Source organism: Eschscholzia californica, unplaced genomic scaffold (genome assembly GCF_041429995.1).
Source record: "Eschscholzia californica isolate CP2 unplaced genomic scaffold, dmEscCali1.0.p SCAF_2, whole genome shotgun sequence".
Classification (NCBI taxonomy): Eukaryota; Viridiplantae; Streptophyta; class Magnoliopsida; order Ranunculales; family Papaveraceae; genus Eschscholzia; species Eschscholzia californica.
Window position 1 is genome coordinate 59,057,120 of NW_028238309.1, and position 25,264 is coordinate 59,082,383.

Genomic DNA, 25,264 nt, shown 5'->3' on the forward strand with positions numbered 1-25,264 from the left:
AGCCACAATTGGTTGGGGATCTAAAATCTATTACTTTCTTACTAAATTTCCATTCACTTTTGAAATCCCGAAAATCCACATAATGCAATATGTGATTATGAACAGTCTTCTCTATCGGACGATCCTTTTATGAGCACTCATACTTTACTATGGACATTTATAATGCATTATAACAAATATTCTAATTTTGTTCTTCAACTTGAATACAAATTTTTTTTTTAACAATTTTTTATCTCTCATACGCAGGGCCATGACTGTGAATCTAGGGGCTCCGTGCGAAATTTGAATCTGGACCTTTAAAAACAAAAAAATTACAAACAAAATCTAAACAAGGTATAGTTTCTTTGTTAAGGATGTTCTTTCTTTGTCCAAGATATAGTTTATCTAAAAGCGAGTTTTTGAATGTACGTAGTAGCTTTGTATCATGATTTTCACATATATATTTACATATTTTTAAAAAATTTACAATTTTTAGATTTCTATTTCTAAAAACCACTTCGCACAATATAACAGAGTAGAAATAAAGATTTAATTAGCAATGGTACCATGAACATCACAAAATCAGAGAAAAAACAAAAAAATTACACGGGTTGTGAGTTTTGAACCTTTGTCACATGATGGAATTAGACATACGTGACCATCTCAACTAAAAGATGTTTTATGATAAGTAATGTATCTTAACGTTTATATACTTTAACTACTGAGATATTACTGAAACGAACCCTTATACATGAGGGGGGGCCTGGGTTAGCTCTTATAGATTCTAGATCGTAATATAACTGTCTAAGAAAGTTAGCTTGGCTGGTTGTATCCCTTCCTTGCGCCCATTTGGTCGTGAGTTCGACCCACCCAATGGCATAGTTTCCACACTATCCAATTAATTTTTTAGACCCAATTTAAAACAACACACATATTTTATCATTAATTCCTAACCATCTGCCATCTTCACACTCAATTGTGTCTCAACTTCATATTTGGTCCTCGTTTCTTTTGAGTCTGTTTTGTTGTCTTTTAATTTTCTTCGTGTGTTGACATTTTCTTTTCTTTTTTGTCTCTCTTTCACTTCATTTTTCTCTCTTCTACTCTTCATCTTTCGCTTTTCCTCTTCGTCTTCATCGACTTCATTCCTTTATTTTAGTTGTTGTATCAAAGAGGAGGGTCTCCTTTGTTGAAACTTTTCATCTTCATAGACCGCCGACTTAGTATTTCAACCATATTTTATTATTTCATTCACTTGGTTAGAAAGAGTTTGTCTTATTTTTGTGTTCTATCTCGAATCTAATTTCAAAAGATTTCTTCTCTTTTCGAATCTCAGTCATGTCCATTGGTAGAAAAATAAATAAAAATTATCATAAAAATCAAATGTACAAAATTAATGAAATTAAAGTTTCTTTGTCAAAAAAAAAATGTACAAAATTATTAAACATATAAACCAACTGTAATTGAATATAAGATGTCTTTGTCTTTTGCAAGCACGGGTGCCTTTTAAATAAGAATTTAATACGTACTTAAACCAACCCTGCCTAGTCCTTGCCTGCACAGGCCCAAACACAACCATGCTCATACAGTATGTAATACGTTATATATGATCAAACACAACACAATATAGTTGTTATAATATGTTATGAACATAAATGATCATATTCTTTTTTTAGATTTTTTTCACTCTTTAGAAATATCGTATTTTTCATAACACGTAATAGTTATTATGATGCACGTTATGAAAGAAACGATCATATTTTTTTTCTTGGATTTTTTCCTCTTTAAGAATCTCCCAGTTTTCGTAACACGCTATAAACTAGGATAATACCACCTAAATGTTTGTTTATAATGTGTTAATTTTCAGTAGGTCATTTCTTCTCATCTGTTATGTAGAAATGTTGAGGAACAAAATATCATTCCAGCTCGTGGACCTCTTGTCTATTTTTTACCACGAGTGAAAAAGATTTTTGGCTCGAACAATGTTTATTTACTACATAGTCCACATTGTTGTTGAGAATGAATCCAGAATTATTCTGCAGCTTCAGCCTTCATGCTGGCTTTTCTTCAAATTAATTTAGCTGCATTATATGATGGAATCTTTTGATCAAGTTAGATACTTGATTGACAGATAATTTATCATTTCTTTGATAGAAGAAAAAAAAAAGGTTAATTATTGTGTATTATATATAATAATTACATAGGACATAATTCACTTGTCACCAAACAACTCCAAAGAGAGGATTCATGGCCTCAAATTCTCATTTAAGTGGTTGGTGTGAATATGTGAAGCAATGATGAGTGATGAAGGGTGGTAGTAGCGTTTCTGAATTCGATTTAAAAAAAAATAATAATAATAATATCCACTAGCTATTTGTTTATTTAGTGTATTCATTATTATTTTGTTTTACTATAATATTTAATATACAGTTGAATTAAATGAAATACAAAGAATGTAGGGGCCAGGGGAAAAGGTTTTGACTTTCTTATTTTATTGAAAAAACAATAATGAAAAGTAAAACGATTTTGGTATTTAGATCGATTTGGAGGAGGTAAACACTCATTTCTAGCTATTTTATTATTGGGTCGTAGAGAAATAATTTGCCTAACACTTTAATTATATATTTTGATGGTAATTCAAGTCTTTTTAGGTTGACCAACCTTTCGGCTTTATTGCCAAACATTTTTCTAGCATTAGTGCTAGACTAATTTATATTTTAATTAGGAGTAATTTGTTTCTAAAATTTCGAAATTACCATGAAAAGAAAAAATGATGAAGCAGAATATAAAAAGAGAGAATTACATAAATAGTGGAGTAGAAGTAATTGATTGCACCAAATGGAATAATACTGCCCTCTTTGGGACTTAATAAGGCAGCTAAACTATTTTTGAAATTGTTTTGTAGCTCATAAGTGTAGATATAATCATATAAACTAGGGAAGTCATTGGTATGTTTCTCTAGGACTCATTTTTTTTTTTTTGTTAAAGACTCTAGGACTCATTTGATAGAGAGATATTCCACCATTTAGTTGTTACTTTTACCTTAAGAGACAAAAGGACTTGATTGGATACAAAACGTATTTTGTTATATAGATTATATATACATATATCTACCTTTCGTAAAAGGACAGTATACGTGCCAAAAAGCACCGGAAGACATAAGAGCAAAAGTAAACAAAAGGTGCCAAAAGGCACATGAGCAAAAGTAAACAAAAGAATAGTATAGTCTTATAGATCTGTATGAATATCGTCAAACATTGATAAAATAACGAAACAAAAAGTATATATATTACTATTTCAAAACTTTTGGAACTTCCGCGTAAATTAATTAAGATTGTACTGTTTTACATAAATTATCATTTTGTGAGTGTAATGTTCCACATCTTTCGAGGGTGCAGACACAGTTATTCCTCTCTAACCACTCATCTATCTTTTTTTTAATTAGTACAAGCATGTTCGAATCATTAATAAATAATTATTGTTTTTCGATTTAGGGGAGGGAGAATGAGAGAACATTGAAGTAAGCAATGAGAAAACTAGCTTTTAAATTTCCTTCACAAAGTAGACAAAAGGTTGGGCCACGGCTGCCTAACCATGTCCATAAGGTCCATTTAGAGGACCTCTGCACAATGCAGGAGTAGCCTATATACTTTTTAAACCTACCCTCATTTATCTATAATGGTGCCTTCCCTTTCTTTAGGCAACAACATTGAAGTTCATAATAACATTTTTGCTTAACTAGACACTAAGAGATCCTAAATTTGCAATGGATCTTTTCAACATAATTTATATGAAGTGAGTCAAGGAGATGCCGCTTTTTTTTTTAGAAAATGGTACATTTTTTTTTTGGCAACCTAGAAATGGTACATTGAGAGAGAGTTCAGAACTAAAAAGTAGATCACTAAAAAGAATACTAAATTTACTAAATGCAAAGTTTCCCTTCCTCGACCGAGTTGGTCCGTGGATGTCATGTAGTGAATCTCTTCTCATGGAGAGGTAGTTTGCCGACTAGTTAGCGAATCCTCAACGTTGTTGTACGCAAGGTTGTGTGGTCAATTTCAAATACTCCACAGCAGTTTTTAGTTCTCTTTTCCAAGTCGCTCAACATTACCAAGGAGGGGTGGCTTCACGAAAGGTAAAGAATGACTTTACAACCATCGAACCGAAATTGGTTTGAACCGTAGTGAAACAGCCAAGCTAAGACGAGCTTTCACACCTTGTAATTAATTCATATATGGGGTCAGATTTAGGTGTACACAAACTAAACACACACTAATAACTTTATTATAAAGATGAACGTTTTTGTGTGCCTATTGATGGCATTGACTTTCATTTGCCATTTTCTTGCACTTTAAGCATGTCTCAAAGGTTGGTGAAATCAAATCATGGACAAAAGAATAAGAAAAGGACTTGTCCATGTGAAGCCTTTTCTTTTTGTTTAGAGATGTGAAGCCCTTTTATACCCTTAAATCACCACATTTACCATCCAATTCTAGAATGCCGAGGTTCAATTTAAAAACATCATAGATGGAGTTTTAATATAAGAAATATCAAATTGTTTATCTTACTTAACTATGTAAAACAAGTCATGGGTAATGCACATTTCACGAGCTAGAGGAACAAATAAAAGAAACAATGGATTTATATATTATTATTATCATTTTGCTTTACTCTCGAACAAATCGAATAGTATTAGATTTAGGTAAGATAAGATAAATATTTACCAATATTAAAGTTAACCTCTTTATATATTAGTATATAGTATCACATCATCAACCACAAGGACTATCATTTCAACAAAAAAAAAAAAAAACCACAAGGACTATCATCCCTCATTTACAATTGAGGCAGTTCTATTCAAGAATGATTTCATTCAATATAGTATAGATACATCATGAATAAATATACGAATTGAATAAGTTTGAGAAGTACCGTCATTGAAATTACTTCTGGTCTTAAAAGTTATGAAAAAACCTTTAAGGTCATCCCTAGAGCATGAAAGTTTATTCTTACTTTTATTTTATTCCTACTTTTTAACATAAGTCAATAAATGATAGATTCTACATCCATCTGAATAGAACATGTGACTTCGATATTTTTTTCAGTAGATGCACAACTAAGTGGACAAAACTGATTAAAAAAAAGTTACGGAAACTATATATATGCATTTGGTTTGAGAATATTAAAAGTTAGGTTAGCATAATGACATAAAGTTAGTTTATTACTTATACAACAATAGTTTCTAAATATAGAGCATAATTGTACTTGATACTGACATGTAACTGATTAGTAATAAAAGGTCGGTCCTTTTCAACCTTCTCCTTCTTCTCGATAGGTTTCTAAAACCCTTTTGGTTAGACCTAACAATTTACTCTATGGTTAGGTCAGATTAGATTCTATTCTAATACAAAGTTTTGTTTAATTCCTCACATAGTCACATATCTTATAAACATGTAATTGATATTGACATCATCCTTAACAAATTTTCACATGCCGACCAACTATTTGGCTAGTTAGTTGCGCATGTACAAATCAGTAAGGTATTAGTTCGATTTACAGTGGATATAAAATCCGCAATTTATAGACTTGTATTAAAGGGTACAAAAAAATAAAGATATGAATAGGTTTTTATGTTTCTACGATGGTTGGTCTTAAGGGTCTTTATATGACATTTAAGGGTCAAATGTCTTTGACGATAGTAGTTATATATTAGGCCCATTCAATTCATTTATTTATGATGTGCCGTACTATATAAAATGTAATGCCTCTTTGAGTCTACGTCAAAAAAAAATAACACATTTTTCATACAATAATTTTCTACTTATTCTTAAATTTTACTAACACATAAATAAAAGGGAATAAAGCATAGACATGTTTAGAGATTCTCCACCTAGTAACAATTTTTATTTTTAACATAATAACTTATTACACCTTGAATTGATTCAACTAGTAATGTTTGATGTGGAACTTAAAACTGTAGACTTTGAGGATATACAGTATATTGTGAGAGTGAGATAAATCAGCATTAATAAAGAAAAAGAAAAACACTCCATGTTTGGGTCTAAATTCATTAATTTAGGAGTTTGAAGATTATACTAATAAATTATAGGGCTCATTAACCAAAAATTATTAGTATAATGAAAGGTTGTTGATTTCCAATAATACAGTACATAAAATGGAAAGAAGGCAAAGAAATTGAAAGATAGTAAAGAGAAGTTACATGGGTACTTCCAAATTCATAGCCAGCTTGTTGTGGACTGGCAGTCCCCCATTCTCTCTCTCTCTCTCTCTCTCTAATCTCTAATGCTTTGAGAACAGCCAGAAAAAATAACATATTTGTTGTTGTTTGCTTCTTTTCTTTTCAACTAACTACTTGAGCTGGTATGTAGTATTATTCTAGACATCCACTTGCTTGAATCTTTCTCCTTTGGGTTTCTCTCTCTATTCTTTAACTTTCTAAGTTCTTTTTTTTTTCCAATTCTTTTTATGATTAAGTAGTACAGTGTAGTGAAATTTGTTCTGAGTTCTGACCCACCCGCAATGTTTCTTTGAATCAAATCTATATTTTCATCCCTTTTCACTCCCTTTTGGAGCCTATATATTTTCCCTTTAGAGCTTCCTCATACTATCTATTCTATTGTACTTCTTCTCTCTCACTTTCTCTCTCTACCACTACCACCACCCCTCTCCAATCTCTCTCTCTCTCTATTTATCTATCTACCTGATTTACAATGTCTAAAGAAACAAAATGCAAGTAAACCTTTTAGCTTATTATTAGGTGTTGAATCAACAACAAAAAATCTTCAATTTGATTTCTTGTTATTGTTGTCTGTTAACCAAGTATTATGTAAAACAAACCTTTTTTGTTTGTGGGTTTGAATGTTTTCTTGGAAATTTGGGGAAAAATCTTGTGTCTCCTCCCCTGCTTATAAATCTTCTTGATTTGGGGAGTGTACTTTAATTTTGTCTCATTGAGTTTCTTTGATATTCAAATAATCATGTAAATCATCTGAAATACTATAAGATTTGTCTCATTGTCCCACAATACCCACTCAGACTTTCATTTCAAATAGATAGCCATTAAACCAGGATACCCATTTCTCTATTTATATTCAAAACCCCATGGAAGAAACATTTGTTCCCTTTGAAGGAATCAAGAATGACATTAGAGGAAGGCTCAAGTGCTATAAGCAAGATTGGACCAGTGGTTTCAGTGCAGGTTTAAGGTTTGTATTTTCAATTTTTTCATTCAAGTTGTGAAATCTTCATTTTTGTATTGCCTTAATTGTTCAATTTTCATGATGTTGTTAGTATGATAATATAATAACAAAATTTGAATTCTTTCCAGGATTTTGGCTCCTACAACATACATATTTTTTGCTTCAGCCATCCCAGTTATTTCCTTTGGTGAACAATTGGATAGGAGTACTGGTATATCAATCAACTTATGCTTAACATTTCTTTTGAGTAATTTTTAGTTTTTGTTTAGTATTCTGTAGTTATTTCGTGGTGAATTGAATTTCGGGGTACATTATTGAATTCGATGGGAAAAATTAAGATATGTTGTCATGATGGGATAACGCCGGTTGTGGAAGGGGCAGTTGGTCAGTTTATAAGTGATGAGGGAAAGCTTCACCACTTTAGCTAGCTTTCGAGGTAAAAGAGGCTCAAGACCACCCAACTACGGTATGAGCCCAAGAAATAACATGTCTAAGCCCAATAGTCTATCAAAGTCAAAAACCGATTTGTGACTCGTAGGAGATTGTTCGGATAGTCCCACATCTCTTGTGGAAGAGGCGAGTCTCTTGAGCTAGCTTTTGGGGTGACAAAGGCCCAAGACCACCCAAAAATATAGGCGATGGATATTAATATTATCGAATTTTGTGACGGATATAGCTTTATGCATACTTGCAGATGGAGTTCTTACTGCAGTTCAAACATTAGCATCTACTGCAATTTGTGGCATCATACATTCAGTTATAGGAGGCCAGCCTTTGTTGGTTCTTGGAGTTGCAGAGCCCACTGTTATCATGTACACTTTCATGTTTAACTTTGTTAAGGATAAACCTGAATTGGGACCAAAGTTGTTTCTAGCATGGTGTGGATGGTATGATCTTACTTGATCTTGTTTTTGTATTTTTTTGCTTTCTACTGTAGTTAGCAATTTTACGTGTCTATTGCTATTAAGGTTTTGGATTTCTAACTTAAAACCAATTGTTAACGTATGGAGAGACCCAATTCTTATTCTCCAGACTTCCTTTTGTCCATGTGGGACTATTCTTACACGTTCCATCACTTGTTGCATTTTTTGAGCCATTTATGTGTTTGTGTTGGGCGGAATCATGAAATGAAGCACATGTGACCATTGGGTGGGCTAGTTCTATACTATTAGTTTGTGAGCTCACTCAAAATCAATTGGTAATGAGTGGAGAAGCTCTAGATTTGACATACTGGACTTGCTTTAGTCCATGTGGGACTATTCTCACAAGTATGTGATGTTTAGTATAACTACGTTGTTTCTCGATAAATTTATGTATAGTAAAAACTTATATAAGTATTTGCATGGGCAGGGTATGTATGTGGACTGCAGTCTTGCTGTTCTTGCTAGCTATCTTGGGGGCCTGCTCCATTATTAATAGGTTTACTCGTGTAGCAGGAGAACTCTTTGGTCTGCTCATCGCAATGCTTTTCATGCAGGAAGCGATCAAAGTAAGAATTATAGTTCCGACTCTTAGGTTTATTTTCTCTCTGCTTCTTTCTTTAAAAAATTGAAGTTTTAGTGGAATCATATAGATGGTAAAGTTTTGAAGTCTTAAAATCTATCAAACCCAAGAAAAACTAAGTAGACAGACAGAATATCACAATTTATATTGTGTTCAAATCCTCTACTTTTTTCGGCTACCATACTTGAACCGCTAGATTGTCCTTTTACAATTTTCTTGCTTGGTAGTTTTGCAGCCATAAACGAGCTCTGTTCGATTGGTTCCAAGTGACTAAGTAGTTTGATTTTACCTTGTTATTTGTGTCATTTGGTTTTTCTAGGGACTTGTAGACGAATTTCGTATTCCTAAAAGAGAAAATCCAAGGCTAACGGAGTTTATACCCTCATGGAGGTTTGCAAACGGGATGTTTGCTTTAGTTTTATCATTTGGTCTTCTACTCACTGCATTAAGAAGTCGAAAAGCACGGTCATGGAGATATGGATCTGGTAAGTTTTAGTAAAGATCTAGTTTCGTGCATTTTAATCCCCTAATGCTAAAACCGGAAGGACGATTATATAATATATATGTATATACATATATATATATATATATATATAATATTCAGTTCAGAGAACCTCTGTGCATTACTCTTCCACTCTCTCCCAAAAGTTCATCTTGGACACAAAAAATCATAACTTGGGTACTCTTACAGGATGGGTTCGAGGAATCATCGCGGACTATGGTGTGCCTCTGATGGTTCTTGTATGGACAGCTATTTCATATGCCCCATCTAGTAATGTTCCACATGGTATCCCCAGACGCCTCTTCAGCCCAAATCCATGGTCTCCTGGTGCCTATGCTAATTGGACAGTAATCAAGGTATGTCTCCAGTTCGAATCATTTTTCTCATCTTTCTAATATTCATGAACTTGTTCATGCTCCAATCTATGCATATTAGATCATTTTGTCTAGTGAGTAGAGAATAAGTTTGTTGTTCAATTATGATTTGAAATGACAGGATATGCTAAATGTGCCTATTCTTTATATATTTGGAGCGTTTATTCCGGCAACAATGATCGCGGTACTTTATTATTTTGATCATAGTGTAGCATCTCAACTTTCACAACAGAAGGAGTTCAATTTGAGAAAGCCGGCTTCATTCCATTATGATTTACTTCTCTTAGGGTTCTTGGTATACATCTTTACTCTTCTTTTTTAATGCTCAGAGCCTGATTTGGGCTTCTTGCTCGTGAGTCGTGATAATTAATCATTTGATCTGCACACTAACTTGCTAAGAGTATACTTCTTTTGTTATAAGACGATATTATGTGGTCTGCTCGGAATCCCTCCATCGAACGGTGTTATCCCACAATCTCCAATGCACACGAAGAGTCTGGCTACTCTTAAACATCAGGTAAACAATCCAAACTTCTCTACTAGGCCTTATGGAGGAGCTAACCACTATAGTCATATGGATTTAGATATTGGTAGTGTTTCACAATGGGGAAGGATCCTTCGAATGCCCCGACCCTGTCTGCCGATTTACAAATTAGTTGTGCCGTGTAAATCGGTTGACACAACCCATTATGAAACTCTAGATATTGGTAACCAAACCTCAAGTGGTCCACTTCATATAACAAGTTTCTTTCATAACATAACTAAACTTCTCTTGTAATAAATTTGCTTGAGTCGCAGTTGCTTCGTGACAAACTTGTCGACACGGCAAAGGACAGCATGGGGAAGAATGCAAGCTTAGGAGAAGTATATGGAAATATGCAAGAAGCTTATGAACACATGCAAACCCCATTAGTCTACCAGGAACCATCAGCTAGAGTAAACAACTACACATCTTTGTTTTGATTTCTGTATATATATATATATATATATATATAGTCGTTCTATCTTGCCTTTGCGTTTCGTCTGTTAATCTCGACTACAGAGTCCTTGATCTTGCCTAAAACATGCAAGTTTTTTTTACCGAGCAGGGACTAAAGGAATTAAAAGAATCAACTATCCAATTGGCCTCAAGATTAGGACACATTGATGCCCCTGTTGATGAGACGGTATTTGACGTTGAGAAAGAGATCGATGATTTGTTACCAGTTGAGGTCAAAGAGCAAAGAGTCAGTAACTTGCTTCAGTCGGCAATGGTGGGAGGTTGCGTCGCTGCTATGCCGATCCTTAAAATGATCCCAACCTCTGTACTTTGGGGATACTTTGCCTTTATGGCCATCGAAAGCTTGCCCGGAAACCAATTCTGGGAGAGAATTCTATTACTTTTCACAGCTCCAAGTAGAAGATACAAGTAATTTCTTACTTCGTTCTCTTCATTTTCTGCATCATCCTTTTCTAACCAAAACAACTAAAGTCGTGCTTTTTTTTTTCCGCAGAGTGCTCGAAGAGTACCACGCCACTTTTGTAGAAACAGTTCCTTTCAGAACAATTTTGACATTTACAATATTTCAGACATTCTATTTACTAATTTGTTTCGGGATTACATGGATTCCAATAGCAGGGCTTCTGTTCCCATTGATGATTATGCTATTAGTTCCTGTAAGACAATACATACTGCCCAAATTTTTTAAAGGGGCACACCTTCAAGATCTTGATGCAGCAGAGTATGAAGAGGCACCCGCTTTACCGTTCAACCTTTCACACGTAAGATTCAACCCAACATTTCTAAAGTATTTCTCTGCCATTCTTTCTATGCATTCATACTAAAGAATATAGTTATGTGGTCTTAACAGGATAGAGAAAATGGTTCTAGATCTTCTCTTGCGGAAGGAGCAGAGATTCTGGACGAGATAATTACTCGAAGCAGAGGTGAGATTCGTCGTACATCTAGTTCTAAAGTTACAAGTTCCACAACAACTCCAGCAAGAGATATGAAAAGCCTTCAAAGTCCACGATTTTCGGTGGAAAAATCACAAAGTCCTCGTGGACCTGAACTAAGAGGAGTAGTAAGTCCTCAACTTGGTGAAAGCGGACTTTTCAGCCCAAGAAACAGCAGAGACCTTAAACCATCGAAATTGGGACAAAATTCTCAAAACCAGACTTCAAAGTAAGTTGAAATTGGTCGGTTCAGTTATGATCGTGCTTTAGAGTTCTTCTGTTGTTTTGTGTTGTTGGGGTTTGCTTATTAACATTGTTGTAAATTTTCCTTCACTTGGTAACAATAAAAACTATCATAATGAATATATTTATCTTGTCCAACTAGTTGATCTTCTCTTTGCTAACTATTTCCCAAACAAGTATGAGTCATATTTAAAATTCACATAATCTTTATAAAATCCTCATTGGGAGCTTGGGGCTAATATAGAAGTTTCTCTGAAATTAAGAAGTTTGAAGTTTATATTTGTAGTTCCCCTTCTCTATTTGCTTCTTTCTTCTCTCTAGCTCCATTTGAATATTCACAACTTTGAAACTTAAGAGCTTCTTTTGGTTTTATTGAATTTTCTAACATCAATGAGTCAATGACTATTTACTACTATCAAGTAATTCAACCGTGATAGATGGCCCGGCACGGAACCGGGGCGAATCCCGGCGGGATGACGTGTCCGACCATGATTTAGAGAGAGCAATCTTCTTACTTTCTCTCTCTAAATCACGACCCGACACGTCACCCGACCGAATCTTCTTACTTTCTCTCTCTAAATCACGACCCGACACGTCACCTGACCGGGATTCGGCCGGGTTCCGTGCCGGGCATAGCATCATTTTCGCAAGTAATTTATTTGCGATATGGAAAAATTCCACTGGATCTGATGCATCATCATAGCATCGTAGATTTTCATCTAAGGACTTTATATAAAGTTTTTAATTGATGTTTTATAAATCTAATTCTTCTTGTCCCCCACATATCAGTACCCTAGGACTGAATGGGGATAGCTTTAATAAGATTACAAATGTTTTCAGGGAAGGTGTGACTAAGAATGTTGTCATCCCATCTGTTTTCAATTATAAGTTCAGACACTTTAGTCAGCTCTGAATTATTAGTATTCTGTAGATGTTGAATTCCCCCTGGGATCCACATATATTATCAGTACCCTCGGACTGAATGGGGATAGCTTTAATAAGATTACAAATGTTTTCAGGGAAGGTGTGACTAAGAATGTTGTCATCCCATCTGTTATCAATTATATGTTTCTCCTGAGTGAACTTCCCATGTAATGTGATTTTCAATGAGATCATAGTGTTTTCTGATTACTTTCCAATTCCATGAATGATGGGATTTGGCTGGACCTGGGTATTCAGTCTGCGGAAAATACTTTGCTTTAAGAAACTTAACCCAAATGGCGTCTGGTTCAGACTTCAGGCGCCAAGCCAGCTTACTAAGGAGGGCGATATTGTCAAGGTGAGGGTGATGAATACCTAACCCTCCTAGCTTTTTAGGAAGACATATGTAAGACCATGCTAGAGCAAGAAACAGCGAGGAAAGCGAGGCTATAGTCATTCTTAACAGTCTCATTTGGACAAAAGATAACAATCATATGCAGGTCATCATTGAAAGCGACAATATCAACCTGATAAAACATCTAAATAACCTAAGGCATCAAGTTCAATGGCAATCAATAGTTCATATTCGTCAAATAAGAAACTTAAAGCATGAGCTTCAGCAGGTGAAATTCAGCTATATCAAAAGAATAGAGAATTCTCAAGCTGATAAGTTAGCTAAATGGGCGCGCAGAAAGGAAAGATCTAAGGAGTGGTCCTGTATTCCGTATTTTCTTTTAAATATGTATTGTAATGCTAGCCTGATTTCTTAGTTGTTTTAATATATATATCCTTAACAAAAAAAAAAAAAATTCTTTTTGTCCCAATCAGCTGTGCTTTCATGTCATTCACATATTACTAACAATAGTACTCCATTATACGAAAAAAAAAATTAATTAGTATATAAACTTTTGATCAAAACTCCCTATAAACTTTTGAAAATGAGTATCATAAGCAAGTAGATTAAGAATAGGATTTAGTCGAAACTCCCTATAAACTTTTTGTTTTGATGAAAAATGATCACTTAATTTTTTTTTTAGTCTTCAACTCTCTAGGTATTTTCTTAATTTGCAACGTCTTCTCAAGAGTTCGCAAGAGGTTTCCAACAAGCTTGCAACCGTTCTGCAGCAGCTTCGCAACAAGTTTGCAGTAGTTTGCGAAAAAGTTGCAAAAGATGTTTGATTTTTAACGAAACAAAATATAAAATTTTGATTTTAACAAAACAAAATATGAAATTTAGATTTTTAACCAAACAAAATATAACTTATCTTTTTAACTTAAAAAATTAAAATTAGGTCTTCGGATCAATTTCTTGTCAATAATACTCGAGGTAACTTTGTGACTTTGTTATCCTGTAGTAGGTACTAAACTTTTGATTATGATATACATAAGACGTCAGGTATACATTAGTACATTTGTGGTAGTTGTTACTTTTTACAACGTAGAATTACTCTCTCATATATTATTCTCTTTGTTATGGTGTGGTTTACTTGTCCAATATTCTTGACCATCATTACGTTATCACATTTTTTTTTTTGGATGGGATTATTATTACATTATTTTATTAGATAAAATATTAATTTTCTTAAATTAAAGAAGAAAATAATTGATGGTCCTTTTTCATTTTTTTAACGAAAAGTGGATTAGTTGTGGGGTGATAATGCACTGCGTTTTCTTTTTCTTTTCTTAAAACCTAATGCACTGATGTTAGATGCTTTAGTATAGTAAATTTTTAGAATAAAAATGCCATTAAAAGGTGAAAAGCGAAATGATTATGCGAAATTCTAAAGGCGCTTCACTTTATGTTATAGGCGCTGCATTTACACATGAATTGTGGTAGGGCGCCTGTAGTAGTAATGTGGGGCTCCATTGAAGTATGGAAGATTATTGTTGTTGATGTAAGCAGCCTAGGCGAGTAGGTGGGTTGAATTTTCTCTTACACTGAAGACTTTTACTCAGAAACAAACAAACTGGTTTACAACTTTAGAATCTTTTAATATTCTCTTTGAATAATTGAATTTAGTGTTCTAATTAGGATTAATTGTGTCTTGGCCCCCAATTTGTGACCAAGTTAGCCCCACAAGTTTTTGTTTCGATTAGACTATTTTTTTTTTGAATCCAAGGGAAACATATCCATTAATAAGTGATAAAATTACAATGATACAAAGATGATAATTGTTATTTCTCTCCTCTGAAGACTTCATTAGAGTTACATACCTTTAAATGCAAAAGTGTCTCATGAAGGGAAAAAAATTAGATTAGACACAGACACAAATAAAGACCCTAAAGGCCGACTAAAAGACCCTGAAGGCCGACTAAAAGACCCTGAAGGCCGACTAATACTGAAAGTACCCCAGCCGAGGTCGCCGCCGCCATAACCAGGAAGATGCCGCTACCACTGAAGACCCACCAATTTTATTGTACTAAGATTGATAAACTAAATAACCTTTCTCATCTACCCTTCTCCGCAGGATCACCACCGCCACTTAACAAAACAGTCCCCACCACCACCACAAAAACACCACCTAAACCACCACCACCACCACCACCTAAACCACCACCACCACCACCACTCTTTACCACAACCCTCGTCTCCACCATCACACCACCACCACCACCATCACACATCCACACCACCACTAATACTAAAAATTCACGCCACCATCACACCAACCTCACAAAAACACCAACATACCACCACCACCACCCTCCACAATCATTAAACATCACCACAAATTCCTCCACCACTCCATCATCAAGAAACCCTAAAATCCTGCCGCGCCACCCCCACCTCACCAACACCACCACTATCTACCATCACTATCAGACCATCACCAACACCACCGACACTACCACCACCATACCATCACCATCACCAAAAAACCCCACCACAGAACCTACACCACCACAACCCCACCATCATAAAACCCACCACCAGATCAAGCCGTAAACCCCAATCACACCACCACCACCATTTTCAACCATGAACACCGGTACATCCCAATCATTCCACCACTACCAGATCTATCCATACTTAAATCACACCATCACGCAACGGTTAATGTCGAAAGAGAATAGATAGAGGAAGAAAGGGTCAATCCCTCGCCGAAATAGGCGAAGGATTAAAACTTGAAAAAGCAAACGGTTTGTTCTTTGTTCTTGAAACCTAGGAGAGAGAGAGAGAGGGACGGTTTGGAATATTTCGATTAGACTCTTAAAGACAACTTCTTTTAATTTTTTTCGAAAGTATTGTTGGAGGTCAAAATGGAATTAATTGTCAAGCGTTAAAGCCACCCCATATCTCCATCTCTCTCCTGCATTTCTTCACCTTTCTCCTCCACTTCATCTCTCTCGCCACTTCATCATCTTCTCCGACGAGGGTCGTCGGTCGACCAAAATTTCCGACGACCTTCAAACTGATTTTTTTCATTTCTTTTTTTTCTCTGCCTCTTCTTCTTTCTCTCTCTTCCTCTTCTTCCTTCTTCTTCTTCTCTCTCTCGTTTCTTCCCTCTTCTCTTCTTTCTCTCTTTAAACCTCCGGCGAAGGGTAACCTTCACCGAAGGCATGTGAACCAGCGAACTAGACCTTCGAAGGTCTGGTTCGCTCGCCAGATCTAGTGAACCAGATCGTCGAAAATCTAGTAAGCTCGCCATATCTGGCAAATCAGACCGTCAAAGGTTCGATAAGCTCGCCAGATCTAGCGAACCAGACCGTCGAAGGTCTAGTAAGCTCGCCATATCTAGCAAACCACACCGTCGAAGGTCCGGTAAGCTCGCCAGATCTAGCGAACCCGACCTCTGGCGAAGGGGAGGTAACATGCCCGTCGAAGGTCTGGTAAGCTTGCCAGATCAGGTAAACCAGATCGTCGAAGGTTCGGTAAGCTCGCCTGACCTGGCTGACCTAGGGGTGGGATTTTGGCCCAGAAACTCGGTACCCGGTACCCGCCCACGACCGACCGAGTCCTAAGGGTCCGTGACCGCCTGATACCCGATGCGGTCCGTACCCGCCCGACCGAAATATCTAAGCGAACGGACGCGGGCAGCAGACCTTACCCGGTGATCCGCCCGAGTCCGCCCGGTAATATTGTCCGCCCGACCGATCCCCGTCCATACCCGTCCGTTTGTTATAACCGTATACCCGCCCGATAATTTGAATCATTTTAAACCTTCAGATATTTAGGGTCATCTATAACCGTTAGATTTCTAGGGCACAAGTATATGCATAATAACTCGAGAAATCACAAAAGAGAAACTGTTGTTCTCTGACTTCTCTAGTCTTTCTCTTCTCTGAATCCTTCACCGATTACTTGTAAGTATCCTTATTCCTTAACCTTAAGACCTTAAACCCTAACTTACTTTCTCTCTCTCTCTAATTCGAGAGTTTTTTAGATTCGAACTTTTAGATTTCTTACTCTTCTTTCTTTGAACTTTTTGGTCATCTACTTTTGGCGAATGGCCGGAACTACTATGAGTCCATGACCACTCGACATCTCATGATACACGAATAACCACAGATCACAGTAAGTTGTTCGATTTTGTGTGTTTATGGTTTCTTTTGTTTTGTTTTTGGTTTTTTAGTTCTTTAATTTCATATTTTGCAGGTGAACCTTTAAGACACAACAATACTTAACAGTTATTAAACATACACACTTGGTTTCTGTCGTTCTTGGTATGCCTCTGCTTTTATCTTTCATCTAAAAATTGCAAGCTCTGTAAGTATTTCTTGCTTTTTGGTTTGAATGATGAATCCACTACATAATATGAAGGCAAAATTCATATGATTCTTGTTTTGACTGTTTGTATGTTGTTGTTGCTTGTTGTTCGAATTTTTAATGGTTCTTATGTTAATGTGATATACTACTATTTTGTTATATTATTTTTGTATATTCGTTCCAACTTTCATGCCTTCTTATTTCTTACTGTTTATGTGTTTCTTTTGTTTGGCATGTTGATTTGTTGTTGTTGCTGCCCTTGTTGGCTCTCTGGAATCTGGATGCAGCTGCTTCCTGGTGATCCTGCTATCTCTCTTGCTGCTGGTTGCCTTGCTGCTGCCTGGTTGCTGCTGTCTTTTGCTTTTTGATGTTTGCTGATTGTTATTTGTTGCTGGCTGCTTGTTGTTTGGCTGTTGCAGTGTTGCCTTGCTTGTTGGGTGTTGCTACATTTGAATGTCATTATTTTGGACTTGTAATCGCAACTTTAAATATTTTTTTGAACCATTATGGAGAACTAGCAGTGCTAATCTGCTATATCTTATTCTGATGGTATTGATATTTTCGAATGAATCGACATTTTGATATTAGTGTAGATAATTAGATTTTATCTTGAAGCCTATGAGGGTCGATGTTTCGGCAACATAATGACATGTCAAGATTTTAAATCTAATAATCGACACCGTGTCTTTGTCATCATCGAAGTATCTGCCAAATGATAATCTTTAAAATTTGTATTCATTTACTTATTGTAAAGTGGTTTAGAAAGTTGTATTTTAATTACTAAACAGATTTGGTTTCGAATAAAAATTTGATTTATTTGTTCATTGGTGACCGGTGCCCGATTGCCGCTACTCGGATTGTCCGACTATGAAAACGGTCACGGACGGGCACTTTGTTGAGAAAAACCCGAAATGCCCATCCGTTTTGTTCGGATGTCCGAGTGGACACTTAGGACTTGTGTCCGTTCCGTCCGGACCGGCTGAGTTAGTGTCCGTTTCCCGCCCGTCCGGACCGATTCCCACTCCTAAGCGGACCATACCTCCGCTGAAGGGGGGCCTTCACCGGAGGTTTGGAGGGAGAAAGAAGGAAGGGAAGAAGAAAGAAAAAGGAAGAAAAAGGTTTTTTAGGGTTTAGTTCGTCCAGAATTTTCGACGGCCGACGACTCTCCACAGGAGAAGGAATGTGAGGTGGAGAAGGGAAATGAGATAAAAGAGAGTTGAGGCAAAGTGGAAGAGAAATAAAGAGGTAATGGTATTGTTATGTTTTTATAAATAATTATATTTTGGCTTCTAAGAGTAGTTCCGGAAAAAGTTGAAATTTTTTGTCCTTGTGAGTCAAATCGAACTACCAGATATTTATGGGTCCAAAACAGTGAGTTGATCACAAATTAAGGTCATTCTTAATGGATAAATTCGTGTAGTGAAGCACTTCCTAATAACTTCAGAATAGACCTTGCAACAAAAAAAAGAACTCTAGGATAGATAACACCTTTTCTAAATGGTATTATACGGTTGTTTCCGGATGATTTTTTTTTTTGAGAAATCGACTACGATCTACTTTAGTCATTACACCATAATAAAAGAGGTCTAAAGCCCGACAAATTTATTATATTATTTACTTTATATATTGTCTAAATTAGGTGGGATATATCTTGATGGCAAACTGCTTCCACCGAGACTCGATCCCACGACCTCATGTGCTTAAGAAGGGTGTCCAACCGTTGTACCAAAGGGTGGTGGACCCGATGAATTTTTTGTTGCAGATGTAATAAGAGAGTTTTTTTATTCTGAAAATAATAATAATCAGCGGACTACAATTTTTACATGATATGTAATGTTGTCAGAAAATATCATGTTTGCCTTGTTTGGGTAAGGAATGAACATTGTGTGGATATATCATGAATGAATACATGAATTAAGTACCCTTTAACACGTTAATAAGAACATCTCCGATGCAACACTTACACTCTAAAATTTAAAGTGTCAAATAGAACTTTTTAAAGTTTGTATTTAAAATCATCTCTAATGCAAAACTCAACATGAATTTATTTTATGGTCAAAATATAAATTTTAGAGTTGTTCAGTATATGCGTAACCGATTGGCCAAATATATAGTTGTTAGCATATTATTATAGAGTTATTTCCTTTTTGGCCCCTACTGTATGACCAGCTTCCTTCTTGGCCTCCTATTTTTCATAAGTTCAAATTTGACCCCATATTTTCAAGTAAATGTCATAACTACCCTTCTTAATTTCAAAATAAAATTATTGAAAAAAAAATATTTCCACCTCACCTCTCTCTCTCTCTCCACCTCACCTCTCTCTTCTCCGACGAAGGTCGCCGACCAGAAAATTTTTCGGTCGGCGACCTTAAGAAAAAAACTCTTGTCTCTCTCTCTAAATACTCCGGCGAAGGGGTTTCCATTCGTCGGAGGTCTGTCGAACCAACAGAGAGGTAAGGTTGAAATAATTTTTTTAAATATTTTTATTTTAAGATCAGAATGGTAGTTATGACGTTTACTTGAAAATAGGGAGCTAAATTTGAATTTATGTAAAATAAGAGCCAAGAAAGAAGCTCAAAACAAAGTAGGGGCAAAAAGCAAATAACTAGATTGTTATAATACCAACAACATATTATTATATAACAACATAAGAATACATCTCATCAAAAAAAAACATAAGAATACATATAATTGTAACGACAATAGTGTATTTGAGTTGAATGGATTCCGTCGGCATAAACATGACAGATTAGTCCGCGCAACATATAACTTTGAAATATCAAGATAGATTTTGAAATATAATGATACTTTTGAAATGTCAGTAAATATGTAATTTCAGGTAATAATAATATTAATAATAATTTAACTATTATTATTATTATTATTAAATTATTATAATTGTTATTAATTATCATTATTAGTATTAATTATCATTATTAGTATTAATTATTGATCAAACAAGATTGACCAAAATGTCTATAAAAGTCACTCATATTTTGGTTGACAAATTCGTCTCCCTTTTTACATTAGAATCCACCAAATATCAATGAAAGTCTAAAGTCCATAGACTTGCGAAGGTCCCTGATATTCACGGACTTTAAAATGTGTGTGATTGAATGCATCGGACATTCTCAGATTTTAAAATGTCCGTGATTGAATGTCGCAGAAAATCCCGTACTCTGAAACGTCAACCAATGTCTTGATTAACTATAGTTTAGTAGTCTACTGATGCACCGGCCAATAATGAAATCACCTTAATACAATTCTAATTTAATGAAAAACATTTGCAAATTTCAATATTGTCTTTTTTTCTAATTGTTAGCCTTGAACCCTTGACCTTTAAGGAGGAAGATTAAACTCTTAACGCTCCAACCAAGGGTTGTTGGCAAAATTTCAATGCAGTAAAATACTCTTATGGAATGTATGGTAGATTGGCAGGCCAGAAGTCGTGGATTCCATTGATCCCAATTGTCGGTCTTCACTGCATTTGGGTATTTTACTGGCCACATAAGAGTTGAATTTCCCCCTCTCTATGTCTGTAACTTGTTTCATTGGGAGCTTTAAATTAAGTTTCAAAATAGCTGATCTTCATGAAATCACATCCAATCGAAGAAGAAGCTCGTGAATAACTACTTAGGTTGGCAAAAAAAAAAACTCCCAATAGTAAGGAAGAAGAAGAAGTTCATGGGTTAACTACTTAGGTTGGGTTAGGTTAAGTAGAGGGTAAAATGATATTTTTCCTGCCATGTGTTTTTTAATAGTTATATTTAAATCTTTTTTAGTAAAAAGAGAGTCCAAACCGCAAGTCAATTATATGAAAGGGGGTTCAAACAACAAATCTCCCTATTTCAATATTGTCATGATCACAAGGAGTAAGTCTCAACTTTTCTCTATGCATAGTAACTTATTTTGGCCAGCGCTTAGGGAAAGCTAAATATTTTCCGGGGTATGAAATTTTAAAGGGAATATGTAGAATTTTAGAAAATTTTCGGAGAAATAAATTTTAAGGAGAAATAAAAAAAAACCTCCACCTCACCTCACTCTCCCTCCATCTCACCTCTCTCTCTCCACCTCACCTCTCTCTCTCTCTCCACCTCACCTCTTTCTCTCCACCTCACCTCTCTGTCTTCTCCGACAGGTCGCCAGCCGAAAATTTTTCCGGCCGGCGTCCATGAAAAAAAAAAACAAAATTTCATTCTCTCTCTCTCTCTCTAGAAACTCCATCAAAGGGTCCTTTCGCCGGAGTTTCTAGAGAGAGTGAAATTTTTTTTTCATGGTCGCCGGTCGAAAATTTTCTGGTCGGCAACCTGCCAAAGAAGAGAGAGAGAGTGGTGGGGAGAGAGAAGATGAGGTGGATAGAGATAAGTGAGGTGGAGAGAGAGAGGTGAGGTGGAGAAGCTATTTTGCTTTCCCCAAAATAAAATTGTCAAACAAAATTGACCAAGTTTTCAAACAAAATTGACCAAGTTTTCAAATCCCGGAAACTATTTTGCTTTCCCCACACTCGCCCTTATTTTTTTGCTTTAAGAGGACAAAAATATTAAAATACTGTTTATCCTTGGACCATGACTTCATGGAGACAATGTCATGTTAGTTTATAAAATGAAGTCCAAGTCTTTTTTTTTTATCCTTCATCAAAAAAAAAAAAAAGTCTTTTTTTTTTTATCTTCAAGTGAAAGTCATTTCTTCTTAAAATAACAAAAAAGGTACAACAAACAATATTCATAAACAACAATCATGGTACATTAATATAAAATTAATTAATTACAGTGAAAGATTAAGATCTATCATGATCATCTCTTCCTCTTCTCCTTCTTCTTCATCATTTCCTACTCCTCCTTCAACATTAATAGCATTTTCAGTAGCATTTTCCATGACTGTTTTTGCTTTCAGATGATCATTACCAACAAAATCTTCAATTTGAAATTCTGGGTTCCATTTTAATTCTCCTTTTTTATCCTCTAATTTCTTCTTCTTCTTTCTCTTTTGCTCTTCTTTATCTTCTTCCTCTGTTTCTCGAATTAATAATACTTTAGGCTTGTTATTATTATTCCCCAATATTAATTTATCACGACATTCTTTTATGTTTCTAATCAAACTATAAAACATTTCCATTTTCTTCTCCTCTTCTTCTTCTTCTTCTTCTCTTTCTTGCTTCATGGGGAGATGCATTTGTTCTTCCATATCTTTAACTCGAACTAGAGAGAGAGAGAGAGAGAGAGAGAGAGAGAGAGAGAGAGAGAGAGAATTGTGGAAGAAAAAAAAAAGCAGCTCCTCTTTGGTGAAGTCCTAATTGTTGAGTAGCCGAGTGTCTGGTAGGAACATATATGGAGCACGGGTGTGACTTGTGAGGTGATGTGAGGGACCCAATTTATGCCTATGTCCCAAAATACCCTTCAACTATATGCTTTTCGCATCTTTTTCGTATGGACATTATTGTAAAATAAATTTTAATGTTTTATAGTATGTAACAGGGTTCACGTCATGTAGGATACGTCATCAATAGTGTACCATGACACGTGATCATTTTTGCTATGTGGAAGGTTGAAGGGCAGGCAGAGAGACGCATTCTCATGCATCATCAATAGTTGACACCGATAGGTTAAAGGGGTCAACACTTGGGGGTGTACCTTCAAAAGAGAACCTTTCCTCACATCCAGTTGGGGTTAAAAAGTGATCCAGTATGGAATGAGCTTATAATCGACTCGATCATCAGATTATAAGTCCTTAACCCTAATCCGTTTCCATTTTAGACGGAACTGATCTACTAATTCTTTAATTCTAGTTAGTAAGAACGATCTTGGACTAAGAAAAAAAAAAGGATCTTGAACTAAGAAACGGGTCCTAGACGCTAAAAAGCTATAGAATGTGGGTGTGGATCTTTTATCGAAATGGAGTGGTCTTACTTTTTATTTATTATTTTTTGCGAATGATTTCATCATGAAATATAGTATGCCCGACCCAAATCAACATATTTTTGGGTATTTTACTCCCTGCTACTCTTCCTTAGTTGAATTTGGGATCGATCTCACCCGGATGAACCATATAACAACCAGGATAGAAGAGTTTGCCCTACCCATGAGTAAATATTTCGTAGCAGTCTCATTAGACCATACAAGAAAAATTCCTTTGTTAGCAGCGCGTATGAGAGCTGAAATAGGGGTAGGTCCCTCCATGGCATCGGGTAACTATACATGAAGAGGGAATTGCGTCTTTGATCGTTATGGTTTGTTACCAAGATCAAGTCCTAGGCAAGCAGACTTAATCTTAACAATGATTGATAATGTTGACATAAACTTCAAAATCCTAGATGTCCCAGGTTTCCGGCCAAGAACATAGCCGGAAAAGTCTAGAGAAGTCCAGCCAAGACGAGGATGGTGTTGTCCCGAGCTAGATGCAACAGCCCATGTTATTGCCGTGCGTCCCTAGTGTTGTCCCTTGCATTTCGAGTGCTATGCCGAGCTGAAGAAGGAATTCCGAGCTCTTCCCATGAGTTGTTGTTGTTCTTACGTAAGTCCTTGCTCCAACCAAACTGTGCAGCTGACCGATGAAGAAGATTTTCTGTCCCGTGCCGGCTAAAGTTTTGGCCGACCTTGAGTGCTGGCCAAACAAGCTTGGCTAGCCTCTCCTTCCTTTCTTCTCTACAAAACTTAGAAATAACTTCGATAAAGCTGACGCTGTTGATTATGCAGTTTCGACGGATTGGGTGAATTGGTGGCATACCATAGTCTGAGGGCAAACTAGGCTTTGGTTGGAGTTTACAAGTAGGCTTGAAGATTGTGAGATTTTGGACATGCACAAATCCAGTAGCGCAAAGTAAATAAGTCCATTTTTCTTTCATGGGTTGAACAAGTAGCCTTTAAATATGTTTGTGAAGAGTTCCATTGATTGTCCTCTTGTATGAAATCAATTATGGGCAAGCACGAAATTAGCAGTGCCACAAGTCTATAGGGTAGTAAATATTCATTGTTAGTTTGTTGTTCAACTCATGAAGGGGTTATGGTGTCTAGAAATGATAGTCTGAGACTACAAAAGGAATTGGTCAAAATTCCTCGTACCAAACTTTCTTTGGTAAAAAAGACCTGTTACATTTTGGTAATTATTGTTTTTTTTTCATGTTCTTCTCTCTTTTAATTAATATCATCGTAGTCATAGTTTCACGATAGTTTCACTCACACTCTATCCCTCTCTTTAGCTTCTGTCGCTACTTCCACCATTAAAATTTGAGTTTTGAAAGATGAAACTATAATCTGTTATGATGTTAGTGTGAAGATGGCGACGTGGTCGGTGATGACCCTAGTTCAGATGTGATGATGAATCATGATTGCCGTAGTTTTACCTAAAGTTGAAATATAAAACGCAAGATCTAATTCAAATTTGATGTTAGCGAAACTGTTTATGGTGAATCTAGTTTGGATTACAATAGGGTTGCTATAGGATTGCGACGGGATTATGTCTTGCAATTTGGTTGCTAGAAGGTTGCGATGGAGTCACCTCTTGCAATTTGATGTAATTGAGTTGTGACAGGGTTGCAACGGAGTTGCGATTCTTGAGGGGTTTGGAGAGCATATAAAAAAAATATTTGAATTTTTAACCAAACAGAACATTTGTCTGTCACTTTAACAAAAAAATGGGGCTTGTGGCTAATTCTCCGAACTACAAATACTCTAAAACTGAGTAAGTAAGAGTAGTATGTTTGGCCGAGAACTACAATTTCCAGTGCTCCGGCTCCCTTAGCCATGTACAAATCATAATAGTACATTAGTACCTGCTATCTCCTCTTTCTTCCCCTCTTTACTCCATTTATCTCTATCACCCACTTTGTAGGAGAACCATTTGACATGGGAAAATTAAGACAGAGTTAAAACACTACTACTAC

The 25,264-nt window shown here is 35.8% G+C and overlaps 1 protein-coding gene and 1 long non-coding RNA gene across 2 annotated transcripts; both read left to right on the forward strand.

Moving 5' to 3' along the window:
* The first annotated feature begins 5,572 nt into the window (after positions 1 to 5,572).
* LOC147559659 (boron transporter 1-like) lies at positions 5,573 to 11,894 on the forward strand. The gene is made up of 12 exons (XM_086661552.1): positions 5,573 to 7,205; positions 7,328 to 7,410; positions 7,894 to 8,086; positions 8,550 to 8,688; positions 9,022 to 9,187; positions 9,394 to 9,560; positions 9,700 to 9,873; positions 10,000 to 10,095; positions 10,377 to 10,514; positions 10,667 to 10,986; positions 11,072 to 11,339; positions 11,429 to 11,894. Exons 1-12 carry the CDS (start codon positions 7,102 to 7,104, stop codon positions 11,744 to 11,746), a joined length of 2,166 nt encoding a protein of 721 aa, XP_086517678.1. The 5' UTR covers positions 5,573 to 7,101; the 3' UTR covers positions 11,747 to 11,894.
* A 5,027-nt stretch (positions 11,895 to 16,921) lies between these two features.
* Positions 16,922 to 17,967, forward strand: LOC147559660 (uncharacterized). Its single transcript, XR_015233636.1, has 3 exons — positions 16,922 to 17,193; positions 17,275 to 17,342; positions 17,673 to 17,967. It is a non-coding gene; the product is annotated as an uncharacterized LOC147559660 (long non-coding RNA).
* The last annotated feature ends 7,297 nt before the right edge of the window (positions 17,968 to 25,264 follow it).

Excerpts from the sequence above, each read along its gene's own strand:
- LOC147559659 (XM_086661552.1), top strand. The coding sequence starts at position 7,102 with ATGGAAGAAACATTTGTTCCCTTTGAAGGAATCAAGAATGACATTAGA. Across the intron at positions 8,689-9,021 it reads TCATGCAGGAAGCGATCAAA|GGACTTGTAGACGAATTTCG; the intron begins GTAAGAATTATA and ends TGGTTTTTCTAG. Across the intron at positions 9,188-9,393 it reads GTCATGGAGATATGGATCTG|GATGGGTTCGAGGAATCATC; the intron begins GTAAGTTTTAGT and ends GTACTCTTACAG.